At 43.0% G+C, this 16,195-nt stretch overlaps 1 protein-coding gene across 1 annotated transcript in view; it reads left to right on the top strand.

Annotated features, from left to right (window-relative positions):
* LOC308300786 (phosphatidate phosphatase LPIN1-like) overlaps positions 1–11,664 on the top strand; it is a gene marked incomplete at its 3' end in the record, with an annotated part of 32,897 nt that extends 21,233 nt beyond the window's left edge. Inside the window, exons 11-20 of the mRNA XM_080744686.1 lie at positions 491–560; positions 1,435–1,524; positions 2,502–2,572; positions 4,608–4,740; positions 5,444–5,592; positions 7,428–7,514; positions 8,233–8,385; positions 8,905–9,019; positions 10,294–10,397; positions 11,463–11,664. Coding sequence (XP_080600812.1) covers positions 491–560; positions 1,435–1,524; positions 2,502–2,572; positions 4,608–4,740; positions 5,444–5,592; positions 7,428–7,514; positions 8,233–8,385; positions 8,905–9,019; positions 10,294–10,397; positions 11,463–11,664 — 1,174 coding nt within the window. The remainder of the gene's footprint in view (positions 1–490; positions 561–1,434; positions 1,525–2,501; positions 2,573–4,607; positions 4,741–5,443; positions 5,593–7,427; positions 7,515–8,232; positions 8,386–8,904; positions 9,020–10,293; positions 10,398–11,462) is intronic.
* Positions 11,665–16,195: the final 4,531 nt, after the last annotated feature.

Raw genomic sequence — 16,195 nt, 5'->3', positions numbered from 1 at the left:
GACGTTTTGATAACGTCCTCCGGTGACGTTCAGAACTAGGCCAGATCACAGCCCATATGGGGATGATCTTGATGTCATTACCAGGACGTCATATGGACTTTTTTTAGTTTGACAGTTATTGTTTGTAATGTTAGTTGAAATATGAGCATGTAAGGTTATATTCTGGGACATATCTGACTAGCTATGATATTTATCTGGCCTTGATCGGACACTCTCTGATTAATCCAGGTCCATGTCCGTTTTCGTGGGCAGGATTCATGTTGGTTGAAATCAGGTGATATTCTAGGCCAGATCTGACTAGTCATGGTTTTAACTTGATCTGGCCCCAATGGAGACGTCACTGATTGGTCTAGGTCCTGACATATTATAAGTGTGTTTTTTCACGTACACTGCAGGGAAGATGCTGTTCCTGCAAGAAAAGGCATTGGCAGGGATTTCTTCTATTTTTTATGAATTGATATTTATTGAAACATGTATTGTCCTCTCACAGATACTATAATTGGAGCACGGCAGCTCCTCTTATGCTGGCTATGCAAGCTTTCCAGAAACCTCTGCCAAAGGTGAGACATACACACACACACACACACACACACACACACACACACACACACACACACACACACACACACACACACACACACACACACACACACACACACACACACACACACACACACACACACACACACACACAGAGAGACACTGCTATGTACATACAGTACAGTATACCACTGAAGAAACCTGCACTTTATACAGTATACTAAAGCAGTAGCACTCCCCCTGCTGACTCATACTGGTACTGGGACTTGATAGTCTTCAGATCATGGTGTTATATTGTTTTCCGGTAAACAAATGCCCTACTTCATCATACAAGAATGACACACAAGAGTAGTGAAACAAGTAGATCTAGACATTCGTTATTATAGAGCGTCTATTTTTCTTTTTCTTTTATTTAAATAATATAAAGGGAACAGTTTTGAGAACAACCCAGGTTTCCACCTGACAGCGACTATAACATCTGTAAAGGGCATATACACATTCATAGAATCATAGACATAGAAAGGTAGACGCCTCCTTCGGCTCTGGGGCGTCTGTAAAAAAAACCTCCAGGTAATCTTTAAGCCAAGCGTTCCCGGAATTCAGAAGCGGGCCTCCGGAAACGGAAGTTCGAAGTTTGAATTGAACGGATAAGTCCTGGAAAAGAGTTTAGCCGCTAGTCCTTTTGAGTGGCACTCCTATGAACTGCAGCGGTGAATGAGGTATCTCGCTTTTTATATCCAAGCATACGATCTTTGGTCACTCTTCTCAACGAAAGTCGCCCACCCAGCGCATACTGCCTGATGGGGTAACCTACAGTACTCTTGTCATGTCACTGATGCCATTTAGTGTCCTTTACAATGATTGATTGATTGATTGATTGATTGCTGACTGCAGGTCACTGTGGAGAACATCATGAAGGAGAAGATGCCAAAGAAAGGAGGAAGATGGTGGTTCTCCTGGAGGAGGAACAGCAGCACCAAATCAGTGGGTTCTTTACTGTAGTCTGTTAGATCTGTTTTCTGTAGTTCAATACCATTTTAAATCAACACTCTAACTACTATAAAAGAAAAAAAAAAACTTTTGTCGTTTTTACGTCATTTTGTAATTCAGACAGCCGGAAACAGTGGTGCTGTGCACCTCCAAAGTGATCCCCCCTAGTTTAACATTGGTTTAAAATGGTATAATTGTTTCCTTTCTTTAGGTATAACAATCATTTGTTATGCCTACTGTATGTCCATCTTTTATTCTAACTCATAGCGCGACTAGTGACAATAAACTAATTGATTTGCATTATTTGGGGAACAAACACGACAACATGACACCAACCGGAACCAACCATGGGAACCACTGTTTTGTCAAAGCGGATCACATGGTTCGGTTCAGAATGAATACCAGGCTTTGCCTTGCGGTGGGAAGTCTGGGGCAGGGACATGCTGGGCCCCTGATTCAGCCCGGGAAAAAGAGTTGGAGAGGCCCTCATTGCGCGCTATATATAGCGCTGCTGCTACTCAAAGATTTGCCATTTCAGATCATGACAAGTGACAAGCCAGTGGGCCAATTACATGAGTTATATTTCGTCGTTGTCGGGTGGAAACCTTGCATGTCCAAAACCTTTTGTTTTGTATTTATCATTTTAAAACATGATTTAAACTAGTGAAAACAGACGATCTACAAGCACACAACGCCTCGCACCGCGAGGCGTTGTGTGCTTGTAGATCTGCTGTTTTCACTACTTTTGTGCAAACAGTTACATTTTTACTTTTGTGCAAAGGTTTATTTTTTTCCTAATGGCCGGCCTGGACCGGCCAGGAATGAACCGGCCGCTCGGGAGTTGTCCCGCTTTTCCCAATGGCCAGCACGTCCCTGGTCTGGGGATGCCAGGTTAGAGTAGAATCAGGCAGCTGTTTGTGTGTAAACCGAGTTAACCTCACCAAGGTCTCTCCTCTCACACCCTGATGCAGGACATGGTTGGTGAGCACGGCGGGGACTGTGGCAGCGGAGAGCAGCCTGGGAACATGGGCTCCATGATCAGGTAGGCTTTTCAGGTCACCACCCTCCAAAAATACCCTTAACAGGGTTCCCACGGTCATGACATTCCTGGAAATATTTTGAAATTAGAAAAAACATTTTTCCAGTACTGGAAAAGTTTGGAATTTATCAAGGGTCCTGGAAGGTCCTGGAAAAAAATAGCTATGCATTGTTTTTGGTTATTGATTTTGTTAACTCACTTAGCGCCGAGCGAGCCAGATTTCAATATGAATCTGCGCTTATAACGCCAGGAAATAGCTATATTGAATCCCCAAAATCACATTACATAAACAGGTACACGTGCCTGCAGATGCCACAAGATGACCACTAGAGTGAGCCATAGCCCATTGACTTTCCATGGTCCCATGTTAAGTCAGAATAAAAAACAAGGTTCATGACATAACAGGATGGTACAATGACATGCTCTCCATTGACATTCAATGGACAGGCCGCGGGCCGCCATTTGAGCTCAATACTGCTCAATTCGTGCTTGATCGTCTCAAACCACCATTGGTATGGGCATCGGAACGTATATAGATGCCACACAGAAAGTTTCCGAATCAAAATCCGACCTAGTGAAGCTACGTGAGGGTCGGATGGTTTGCATTGAGCCTAGCGGCTAACAGAGGCCTACGTAAACAGGAAGCTATGGCTTAAAGGTGACGTCATAATCGTATCCTTTTTTTTTCACGGTTTTCATCTGTATGCTAGTCGAAGGTAAGCTAACCGTTCCGCTCCGTCTATCAACCCAAATTAAAAGCTTAAACAATGCTTTTATATAAAAGTCGCTCCGAGTCGCTCGGCACTAAACGCCATCATTAGTTAGTCGCCCCGAAAGTCGCTCGGCGCTAAGTGAGTTAATACCTCTGAAATGACAAATTAAACATGGGCCACATTGTCAAATATCAGAGGCAGAAATTGTGAAAATAGCCGATCTACATGCTCACAACGCCTCGCAGCATCTAGATCTGCTATTTTCACAATAGAACCGTGTCATACAAAATTCCTCAACTCTTGCATTGCGCATAGGATTAAGTGACCTGTTATTGAGCTGAATTATTGCGACCGTAGGTCGCAGTTACTTGCACACTATCCAAACCTCCACCGGCTGTCCCTCCGTCACTCCCTCCGTCACTCCCTCTGTCACACGTCACACGTCACACTTTTGCCCTGCTCATATCTCTGCAACCGTTGCCCCGATCCATGCCAGATTTTGCACACACACTCCTTGCCTGCCAAACTACAACCTCCAAGGACCCCCGGAGTTTCGGGGACCCCCAGGTCCCTGGGGGACCCCCAGGTGTAAAAAATTACCAAATGTGCAAAAATGACCAAATGACCACCCCAACGGGGCTGCTCACGGGGCATTCCCGGGGACCACCCACTCCTGGTGCTCCAGAACGGATGCAAAAGTGGTGGCGCCCCCAGTGGAGGACCCCCTGCCACTGCAGCTCACATAAAATGCCGTAACTCGGGCTAGGAGCGACCGGGAGAGCCGGGGCCGGTACCTATTCGTCCGCCTTGGCGGCGAGGAGACCCCACCCCTCATTTCTCACATGGCCCTCTAGCGCCACCATGAGGCCGATTCAGATTTTGCCCTAAAATCACGAAAATCACTACACAGTATGTCTACACTCATGTCAACAACATGGATCAGGAAGATTTTGGAAAAACACATTTTTGCTCTATTTATGGAGATAAGCGACCAACGGTCGCTTATCTCCCGATTAGGGAGTCTTACTGGTTGTTATATAGTCCTGGAAATTGGGTTAAATATTCTGGAAAGGTTTGGGAAATTAATTGGTAAAAATGTGTGGGAACCCTGTCTTAATTTAACCGGCTATTTGCCTCTTTCTTAGGTAATATTTGACAATTTGGCCAATTTGGTATTTTGTTGTGTCTGTTGTGGTGTGTGTGTTGTGTGTGTCTGTGTGTTCTCTGTGGTGTCTGTTGTGTTGTGTCTGTGTGTGTCTGTGGTGTATGTTGTGGTATGTGTGTTGTATACCTGTTGTGTGTGTGTTGTGTGTCTGTGGTGTTAGGGAGGAGTCATCTTCCAGTGAGGACGACCGGCGGGCCGCCAAGCAGTGCTCGCCTTCCGTCCAATCAGAGCCCTTGCTGGTCACGGGGGGCGTGTCCTACAAGAAGACCCTGCGACTGACCTCAGATCAGCTGGTGAGAGAAGGAAGGTTCTAAGAGATTTATAGAGCCCTAACTTACCATTTATAGAGCCCTATCTTATACCTATCTTATATATAGGACCCTATATTACACCTAATTTTATGCATTTTTTACAGTTTTGAAAAATGTCATGTGGCGCGAGTCGTGAGAGGAATCTGCTGGAAATGAATTCCGTCTGACTATTTATATTATTTTGTGATGTCATGTGAAGGAAGCATGACCAATACTGTCTGATTGGACGTTATATTGTACAATCAGAAAAGGGAGAGAAAAAGTCCACCCTAATGGACTTTTGGGGTTACAGTGATGTTAATAGAAAACAGGTTTACACTTTATTAAATGGACAAGAACAATAGCCTGGTTGCCTATAGCAACCACACAAAATGGTTTGAATAGCTACATCGGCTATTTTCACCAGAACGTTTAGGCATGAGGGGTAAGGTAAGATAGGGCCCTTGATGTGCTTAAAAAAAAACACACGTATTTAGTGGGTGCGGTTGTTATTTTAATAGTCCACGATTACTAGGAATCTACGCCTGACAGTCATTAGAGTTATTTTTTAGTTGAGCCTCTAAAGTTCTGGAGAACTTGTTGACGATCCAGGTCTGAAGTTTGATGTTTGTTTCAGAGGTCAGGGGTCTATAAAGTATTCAACCTCCCGACCCCCCCCCCCCCCCCCCTCTCTCTCTCTCCCCAGCTGTCCCTGCAGTTGAAGGAGGGTCCCAACGACGTGGTGTTCAGCGTCACCACCCAGTACCAGGGCACCTGCCGCTGCCAGAGCACCATCTACCTGTGGAGCTGGGACGACAAGATCGTCATCTCCGACATCGACGGCACCATCACCAGGTAGGAACGGACGTCCGTACGTACGAGACGTCCGTACGTACGAGACGTTCACGTGTTTGCATTGGTGGAAAAAGCACTCACTTGCTTTATTGAAGTAGAACATACATGGGCAACTGGCGGCCCTTCGCTTAATGCGGCCCGCAGGTTGATACCGGAATACTGATATGTTATTGATTTCAGCTGTTACAATTCCAAACATGACCTGCTTTAATTCCGTCAGCTTAAAGGAGTAGTTCATCCCCAAAATGACCTTTTTTCTATTGATTACTCATGCCATGGAGACTAGAGTTCAATAATATTTTTTGTTTTTTGTCGCATTCCTAAGACAAAAATGTGAAAACAATAAAAAAAAGGCATTTTGGGGGTGAACTACTCCTTTAATGACTAGTAGTATTACAATTTATTTTTTTATGTACAATGTATTTGTATTTAAGTTCATAAAGTTAACATGAGTATAGGGTTAGTTATATTAACATATTAACATTTAGTTATAACTAAATGCGTTTGAAATTAAATCAAAATGTTACATTTCAGGATTCCAATTCAAAAATAACAAAAAATTATTCAGGATTCCAATTCCACAGAAGCAAAAATAGCTGATCTACAAGCTCCAAACGCATCGCAGCGTGATGCATTTTGAGCTTGTAGATCTGCTATTTTTGCTTCTTTTGTATGAGATACTAGATTGACAAAGTAGGACGTAGCAATATGCAATGTGGCCCTCTGGAGTGAAGGTGGAAATATAGTGGTCCTCTCTATCATCAAAGTTGCCCACCCCTGATGTAGAAGTATTGTTGTTTGATTGTCATAGGCAAATCCATATAAACTCAAGAGCCCACCATCAGGCCGATGTTTGCAAAACACATTTTTGGACACTGCTCCTACAGAATCTAAAATCACGCAAAGCGGTTCACAGTGTCTCTAAAGTCATGTCATCAACATGGACCTGTCCCATTTCCCATATTCCCTCCCGATTGGCTACGATTGCCTTCTAAAGTTTGTGTATGCGACCTGGCGGTCGCTTATCTCCCGATTAGGGAGTCTGACTGGTGTATATTTCAAAAAGGTCAATTATATTGAAAAAGGGATTAATATGGCATGTTTGTAGAAACACTACAAACAAGTCGGGTATTCAACATTGACAGTGAAAGTACAAAAGTAATGGCATCAAAATGTACCAAAAGTTGAAAGTACTCATTATGCACTATATTCTGAATTCTGTAATCATTGCTGCAGAGTTATTTAATGCTTATTTTAACCACACAAAATAAATCACTTAGCCTGCCTTCAAGTAAAAGAAGCCATACCACAATGCACTGACAGGTTGTGGACTAGATGTACAGTTTCGATCAAAAGTTTACATACACTTGTAAAGAGCACGTTTGCCCTTGGTCTGCCCTGGGTTCTCTTCCCAGTGGGACATGCCGTTTATTTAGTTCAAAAACAATTGCTGCACAGTTGCTTATTTGATTGACACAACCGACATGGCCAAGGGACATTAGCACTGCTGTTTGTTTATTTTTATTTTTTTACCCAGCTGATTTGGTCATAATAAATTCATGAAAATAAAAGAAACATGATGATTCTTTTGTGTGCGGCAACGAGGTATTTGCTCTAATCAACCTATTTCAGAAACATAAGAAATGTAGAAATGATTGGAAAGTCAAAACTGCCATGACATACATGTTCTTTACAAGTGTATGTACACTTTTGATCACAACTGTATTGGAGACACTCAAGTAAAGTAACGTTGCACCGCTGCACGTGTGCAGCAGCGCGTGGCGTTGAAGCGTTCTGACTGAGTGAGCGCTGTGTCCCTGTGTTTGCCTTGGCAGGTCAGATGTCATAGGTCACATCCTGCCCACACTGGGGAAGGACTGGACGCACCAGGGCATCGCCCAGCTCTACCACAAAGTTAGCCAGTAAGAACCTCTTATTCTTCACCTCTACCACAAAGTTAGCCAGTAAGAAACTTCTTATTCTTCACCTCTACCATGAAATTAGCCAGTAAGAAACTTCTTATTCTTCACCTCTACCATGAAGTTAGCCAGTAAGAACCTCTTATTCTTCACCTCTACCATGAAGTTAGCCAGTAAGAAATGTCTTATTCTTCACCTCTACCATGAAGTTAGCCAGTAAGAAACTTCTTATTCTTCACCTCTACCATGAAGTTAGCCAGTAAGAACCTCTTATTCTTCACCTCTACCATGAAGTTAGCCAGTAAGACAACCTCTAACTCTACCACAAAGTTAGCCAGTGAGAAAACCTCTTTTTCTACCTCTACCACAAAGTTAGCAAGAAACCCTCTACTTCTTTCAACTCTACCACAAAGTTAGCCAGTAAGAAAACCTCTTCTTCTTCCAACTCTACCAAAAAGTTAGCCAGTAAGAATGTCCTATTTCACCTGTACCACAAAGTTAGCCAGTAAGAGCCTCTTCTTATAACTCTACCACAAAGTTAGCCAGTAAGAAAACCTCTTCTTCCAGCTCTACCACAAAGTTAGCCAGTAAGAAGCTCAGGCTTGCCGCACTTGCATGCCTGTGATGGTATAACTATTCATCTCTCTCTCTCTCTCTCTCTCTCTCTCTCTCTCTCTCTCTCTCTCTCTCTTTTTTATCTCTCTCCCCCCCCTTCCATCAGGAATGGCTACAGGTTCCTGTATTGTTCTGCCAGGGCCATCGGCATGGCAGACATGACCAGAGGCTACCTGCACTGGGTGAATGAGAGAGGTACCATGCTGCCCATGGGCCCTGTACTGCTGAGTCCTAGCAGCCTGTTCTCTGCCCTGCACAGGTAGCATGCACGCACCCACGCACACACACACATACACACATGCACGTAAACTTTAACTATTCGTTGCCCGTTCAAACTTATGTGCTCCGAATTCACTCTTTGGTCAAGTCCCACCCCATGTCGCTCTGTTACTAGGTGGGACAAAAAAGCCAGGGACGACTATTCTTATAATGGAAGTGAATGGGGAAAAGTACCAAAAGAAAAACATCTACGTGATATTAATAAAAAATTAACAAAAAAGTACAGTAGTTACATAGCAAAACAGGGGTTTTCCCCCGAAAATACATGTTTGTTTTGTTTTGGGGTTTTTAATGCCTTTATTTGATAGGATAGTAGACTGACAGGAAATGGGGAGAGAGATGGGGAATGACATGTGGCAAAGGTCGTCCGGATCGGGAATCGAACCGGCGACGCCAGCAGGCATCATAGCCTAGTATGTGGTATGCGCCTTGACCAGCGGGCACCCCAGAAAATACATGTTTTAATATTAGTTTAAAAGCGTGTGTTTGTGATTGACAGGGAGGTGATCGAGAAGAAGCCAGAGAAGTTCAAGGTTGAGTGTCTAACAGACATCAAGAACCTGTTCTACCCCAACACACAACCCTTCTACGCCGCCTTCGGCAACAGACCTACGGTACGCACACACACAATACACACAAAATACACACACAATACACACACACGCACACACCCATGCACATAAAAAGCACCGCTCACTTCACACTAGGTGTGATTATTTGTTAACACATCAACACCAAATACTGCGTCTTGTGCATTGTGAGCTTGTAGATCAGCTATGATCACCACATTCTTGGCCACAGAATAGGGACATATACGGTATATATAAGTGGATGAGTGTTAAGCAGTCACATGAGTGTTCCACGCATTTTCTGATTCCTGATATTCAAGTGGGCTCTGATATCTTCTTTTGTACTTAAAAAAATGATATCACAATTTTTGTATCCCATGTTTTCGCCCAGTATCAATGGGCGAATTCAAATTCTAATTCTAATCTAATTAAGACCCTTTTCCACTGCAAGGTGGAACCAGAACTTTCAGGAACCTGAACCTATTTTTTTTTTTATTTTTTTTTTCTGGTTTTGTTTCCATTGCACACGGCCCGGTTCCAGACGAGGTTCCTGGAACCTTTTTTAGGACCTGTTCCTGAGGTAGAACTAAACTTTAGTTCTGGGAACCTATGGGAGGGGCCAGCAGCGCTGCTGCTCTTTTTTGGGACCTTCCCGGTTAGTTCTGGTTATATGGAAAGAAACGTAAGCAGGAACTTGGTCCCGGAACTTCACAGGTTCTTGAAAGTTCTTGGTTCTGGAAAGTTCCAGTGAAAATGGGGATTAATTGGCAACACTCCCTCTGCCAACCTGTTCTTGTGTCCTCATATGTGTGCTGGTCGTGTGTCCTCATATGGTTAACTCATTGCATGCCAGGCCCGATAATCCCGAGATTATTTCAATGTTTTTCCCTGCCAGGCCCGATAATCCCGATAATTTCCCTTTTTTTTTTTTTTTTTTTTTTTTTTTGATTTTTTCAAAAAAAATGTTTTGACCCCAAAAAATGTAGTAGGCATGATAGCAATCGCGAAATTGCATGTTTAACCCCCATAGCAACCCCATCTATTAAACATGGCAGCCATCTTTGTTTACATTTTAGGAAAACATAATGGATGCTATCTCATTAATGCCTGAACGGATTTCCATTTGGATTTTTTTGTTTGAAAGCTGTGAGCAATGTGGACACACGTGGTGCATTATCTAGGCATGGGTGTGCATGATCCGTGCACTATGAATTACATGGAAGTCTATGGAGACCAGGGGCATATGAGAGTACGAAGGTATTGTTAAATGGCACTGTATGTGTTAATAATGTGTGCTGGTCGTGTGTCCATGTGTTCAGGATGTGTTCTCCTACAAAGAGGTTGGTGTTCCACTGAACAGGATCTTCACAGTGAACCCTAAAGGAGAGCTGGTGCAGGAACATGCCAAGACCAACGTGTCCTCGTAAGTTCTGAGTTCTGAACCCTAACCCTAAACCTAACCCTAAAGACCAACGTGTCCTTGTAAGTTCTGAGTTCTGAACCCTAATCCTAAAGACCAACGTGTCCTCGTAAGTTCCGAGTTCGTCTGGACATGTTCGCCGTCCTGGAGCTACGCTTCAGAACCTTGACTCAAAGAGTTAAGCCTCTATCATAGTCCAAGGTGAAGAGCTATCAACTCACTGCGGTGTCGTTTTCTAGCTATAAACAGTTATGAACATACAAGGTTTCCACGTCCAATAGATCACCTAGGTGATTAGGTGATAAACTATGACATTTTTAGGTGATAGCTAGAAAACAACACTGCGGTGAGGTGATAGCTCTTCACCTTGGACTATGATAGAGGCTTAAGTGAGGCTGAGAACAGCGAGGTTCGGGGAGAATCGTTCAAATTGCGATGCAAGCGTGATGTTTGGTACAAATCGTCTTTGGAGGTCGCTCTGCGCTTCAAGACATCTGTCAGGCCACTTGAAAATCAAAGATGAAACTAGAACTGCACTCTGTCAAGATGCCAACTTGCACATTGTGCACAAGTACTTGTGCACCAGCAGAGTGTGCCATGAGGTGCGCTCACCACTGGCATCACCAGGAATGCTGGTCCCTCATTGGCTCCCTGATTGGGCTACAGGTTTAAACACACACGTCTACCTACCTACCTACAGTACGTACATACGCAGCCGAACACAGCACTTGCACGCTCTGCTGGAGCAAGTAATAAATTACCCATTAACCATCATATTTCTGAACCTTTTCAAAACAAGAGTTTTTTTTTAAACCTTTTTTTGGGGTCCCACTAGCACCTTCTATCCTCACAAAGTCCCATTTCAGACCGTTGTGTCTTTCTCTGGTTTTGGGAAGGTGGAGGTTAAAAGCATCCCACGGGTTCTCAAAACAGGCTGTCCAGATTTGCTGCCGTTTGTGACGTCATAAACGGACGTTTTTGAAGATTAATTCATAAAAGAACACTCTCCTCTCCTCTCCTCTCCTCTCCTCTCCTCTCCTCTCCTCCCCTCCCCTCCCCTCTCTTCAGTTACGTGCGTCTGGGTGAGGTGGTGGACCATGTGTTTCCTCTGATGAAGCGAGCGTCCTCCTCGGCCTTCCCCTGCTCGGACACCTACAGCCACTTCACCTACTGGAGGGACCAGCTCCCTCAGGTGGACAGCCAGGGAACTACACCCCCACAGACGCCCAGCCTTCAACCGCCACGGCTGTCTATCGGCGGTACCGAGTAGCGCTCTGAGAGCCGCCGCAGCGCGGAGTGAGCGCAACGCGTCCGTCACAACGTGTTCGGAAATGTAGCAGCCGTGTGCTAGCAGAATGCTTGTATGGATCAGGCCTGTTGCAAGCATTACATCATCCCACGATTGCAATTATCTCGGCTCAACGCAGTTATTCTGGTGTAAGTGTTTCTATGAAACGCATTTTCAACCTGTTTTCCCCATTTTGGGCATTTAGGGAAAACATTTATTAATGAATATAAAAATTAAAAACAAAAATTTGCGATCTACAAGCTGACAAGCTTTGCGGTGCTACGCTTTGTCGGAAAATGTTTGCTTTTTAAATGTATTTAAGTATAATGTTATTATTATACGGTCTGATTTTCCTACAGTACTGCACTATGTCATTTTTATATCGGTGTGTTTTGTGCAGTTTTTGTTTACAAAGCATGACAAGGCAAACAGAAATGACATTTCTAATCATAATGTTACAAAGCCAAAAACAAATTCATGAGACATTCATCAATTGTATTTTAACAACAATCGTCGACGTGGTGCTGGCGACAGGCCTGGCGATGCTGCGCTGAGATCAAAGAAGACGCACGCAGTGAGCCGCTTTGCCGTGAATGTCCTCACCACGCACATAATTGAACGAAAGCGCACTTTGTAGAGGAGTGACGTCGCTCCGCGGTTCCTGAAACCACGCATACAGAACAGAACAGTAGCCTACGTACTGTGTGTGAGAGATGGTCATTTAGTCATAGTCATTTATTCCGGGCAGCTTATTACACGTCACATCTGTTTTGTTTTTTTTTGTTTTACTGTAGTTTATTTTTGGTAGCGCGTGCCGATATCGTTTTAATTACGACATAGAATTGTACCAACACAGGAAGTCAAAACATTTGGTGTTACAAGCGCTGGTAGACTACGAGTGGCAGAATAGAATATACAAAGATCATGTTTAATATTTTAGTGCACACACCTCTGAAAACAGTTACTGAAATGTGTGCCAAATGTTCAATCAATGTAAAAGAGTTTATTTTCTTACAATTCTATACTATTATTAATGTATTTTTTTCTGATGGACTGTTCCACTTTGCATAGATCGATATGTCGATCGATCGACATGGGAAAATGCAAAACATAATGCATGCATGTGATTGTAGTCAGTTATTACGGCGTGTGTGACTGTGGAGAGAAAATCAAGCAGCAGCAGTTGTACCACTTGCTCAACGTGTTAAAGATCTATTTTACGGTTCTGAACGTGTGACAGAGGCTTTATATTTGAGTGCAGAATGGACGGATGTGTAGGCCTACAGCGCATCCTCACGCCCAGGTCGACCTACAACATCTGCGCTCTCACGAGCCAGACTGTTGCCTCCCACGATTTTCAAACATAGTCTGGAGCTACGTTAGCTCAGAAAAGAGCATATAGCGGATCTGTGATGCCTCCTAATATATTGCCTGAAACATGCAGTATATTATTTATTTTTATCATTATGTATTATTCACCTATAAGTAATGATCTGATTGTGATTTAACGTAGGCTATGTTTTACATGTATCATCTCTGAAACCATGATGTGTTTCTTTTAACCATTTCAACCCTATTCTGACCTGAGCGGGTTCCCGAGGGCTCGCTTTGCGAGCTTGTGGATTTCATGTCTATTTTAACTCACTGTTGGCCCAGGAATAGAGATGCTACTGTGGGGTTAAATGGGTAATACATGCTAAATGGTGCATTCTACCACTTTTTGTGGTCACATGTTCAGATACTGGATTCTGATTGGCTTAAAACAGTGGTAAATCGGTCAACAACCTTGAGTTGGCTCATGGACCCCGCCCACTGTTGTGTTGCAGTTGTATAACTAAATAACCTTTGCAAGTTACAACTGTGTTTTCTTTCATTTATGTTGAGGGTTGTGGGTTGTTGGCTGATTGGTTGTTGGCTGATTTACCACTGTTTCAGGGTTGTTTGGCACGAGGCAAACCTGAAACAGTGGTAAATCAGCCAACAACCCACTCCCTCTCATGGTAAATGGCTTACTTTATATATAGCGCCTCTATCCCAGGGTCTTTACAATGATTGTGCATTACATTCACCCAGCGTCTTGCTCAAAGATACTTCGACCAGTAACTCTGGGGGAGAGGCCCGGATTCGAACCGGGAACCTTCCGGTTCCTAAGCGACCACTCTACCCCCTGAGCCACTGCTGCCCCATGCAGGGCTCAAGCGGTTTTAGAGGTTTGTTCAGTGGACGTGCCAACTGCAGTGGGATACGACGCATCGCATATGGGGTTTGCATATCATAGAAAGCTTAATCTACCTACAGTATGTGTGCTAAGGATTTAGATCCAAGAACAAAGGAATGTTCTCATAATGGCTTTACGTCTCAGAGTTAAGAGGGTGGATGGATTGCTCCTGATGAGGATTCTTTGTTTCTTACAGCAGTGGTTCTCATCCTGTGGGTCGGGACCCCCAGGGGGGTCCCCAAATTATTTTGGGGGTGGTCCCCAGATGATTAACTTAATGTGCAACATTGTTTTCCCACTCAACAGTGAACAAACCAACATAAAGTTTAAGTGTACAGAGGGTATCTGCACATTTTATGACAATTTGTGGACTTTTTAATACATCTAAAATGACAAATTAATCACTGGACAAATTGTCAAATATTAGAGGCAGAAATTGTGAAAATAGACGATCTACATGCTCACAACGCCTCGCAACGCTAGGCAACGCGAGGCGTCGTGAGCATGTAGATCTGCTATTTTCACAATAGAACCGTGTTGTACAAAATGTAATGCCTTAACTCTTAGTGCTCGTCAGGGTGGGTGGGGGTGGGGGGGGGGGGGGGGTCCCCAGTTGAAATATGATTCTTTTGGGAGTCCCAGCCTGAAAAGGTCGAGAACCACTGTCTTACAGTTTAATCTGGAGAGAATCAGGGAACCATTCTTTTTATTTCATTTGGAATCAAGTTACTGAATGCATGGGTTTCATCATACAGATGTTGTTTGTACTGAAAAGGTACACAATGTCTGAACAATGCTGTTATTCTTTCTGTGAAAGAGTCCAATGAGTCCTATAATATCTATAATAGCTTTTTATTTGTATTCTTTCTTTTTTTGCCTTAATAGCAGCTCTGACTGATCACTTGTTTATTTATCCTTTTAGACCGGTTCACTGTTATATTAGAGTAAAGGAAATCATTAAATAAAAATACCAAACCAATTCAAGAGCTTGTGTGTCTTCTTCTGTCATGGAAATGGCTTAATCCAGCTGACATTATGACCAAGGGCCAGTGTTGTTTTTGACAGCAAATTTTGATTTAGTTTTAGTCATAGTCTTTTGAATAAAATGTAATTTGATTTTAGTCATAATTTAGTCAACTGAAAGCTTTTAGAAACATTTTAGTCGACTAAATATCGTACGTTTTTAGGCGACTAAATCTACAGTTGATTTTGTCGACTGAAATGTATTTTGGCAGGCCTTCATGGCATCGTAATGACTGATTTTACAATTGGGTTGCGCGCTGAAAATAGCCGATCTACAAGCTCACAACGCGTCGCAGCGCGACGCGTTGTGAGCTTGTAGATCTGCTATTTTCAGCACGCAACACCTGAGAGCAACCAAACATATAATTACTCTCTTCTCCACGAGTCCCTCCCTAACGTTTTCGTCTAGTTTTTATTTTGTTGACGAAATTGTCAATATATTTAGTCTTAGTTTTAGTCATCACAGCTTAGTTTTTATTTTTTTTTTATTTCGTTTTCGTCAGTGTCGACAAACAATTTTCGTCATTGTTTTAGTCTACAAAATCAACACTGACTAAGGGCCGATTCATACTCCACTTCTAGAGCCGAATGTATTTATTTTCTGTTCGGGGAGTCACAAACTCTTGATGGCACCAAACAGCCGATACAATAAGAAAGTCATGGATATTTGCCCTACCCTAATATGACCCCAGTCTAAACTTTCAGCACCAGGACAGCTCCTCAGTTTTCCTTTCGCAAAACACGCATAGCTCACATAAAAGTACAGATCTACAAGCTGTCAGTTTGTAGATCTGTATAGCTACCAGCCAGCCTTCATTACTAGTATAGTACGTTTCAGTAGAGCTTTTAGTTCTACTGTATCTCTTCTCCACTAGTCCCTCGAGCCTAACACATTAGTCTAGTTTTTATTTGTTGGTGAATTTGTCACTATGTTTATTGCCTGGCTCCAGCCCACTCTCTGAGCGGACTGAGTCTGAAATCAGGCTACTATATTTAGTCTTAGTTTCATCTTAGTTCTTATTTTGTTTTTTACTTAGTTTTCTTCTGTGAAAAAGGTTGTCATGGTTTTAGTCTTTGTAATAAACACTGCATGCAGCCTATAATTGTCACAGAGGCCAATATGTAATCTTATATTCTCGATGATGTAAGATCAATGAAGGTGTAACTGTAATGGATGCACGCAGGAAGTGCAAAGCTAGCTATTCCCCTTGCTCATCTAAGTGTCTACACCAGTGGTTTTCAACCATTTTCATATCAAGGTCCATAATTTAT

Source organism: Nannobrachium achirus (genome assembly GCF_963921795.1).
Source record: "Nannobrachium achirus genome assembly, chromosome: 16".
In the NCBI taxonomy this organism is placed as follows: Eukaryota; Metazoa; Chordata; class Actinopteri; order Myctophiformes; family Myctophidae; genus Nannobrachium; species Nannobrachium achirus.
This window is presented reverse-complemented; position numbering and strand designations above follow the sequence as displayed.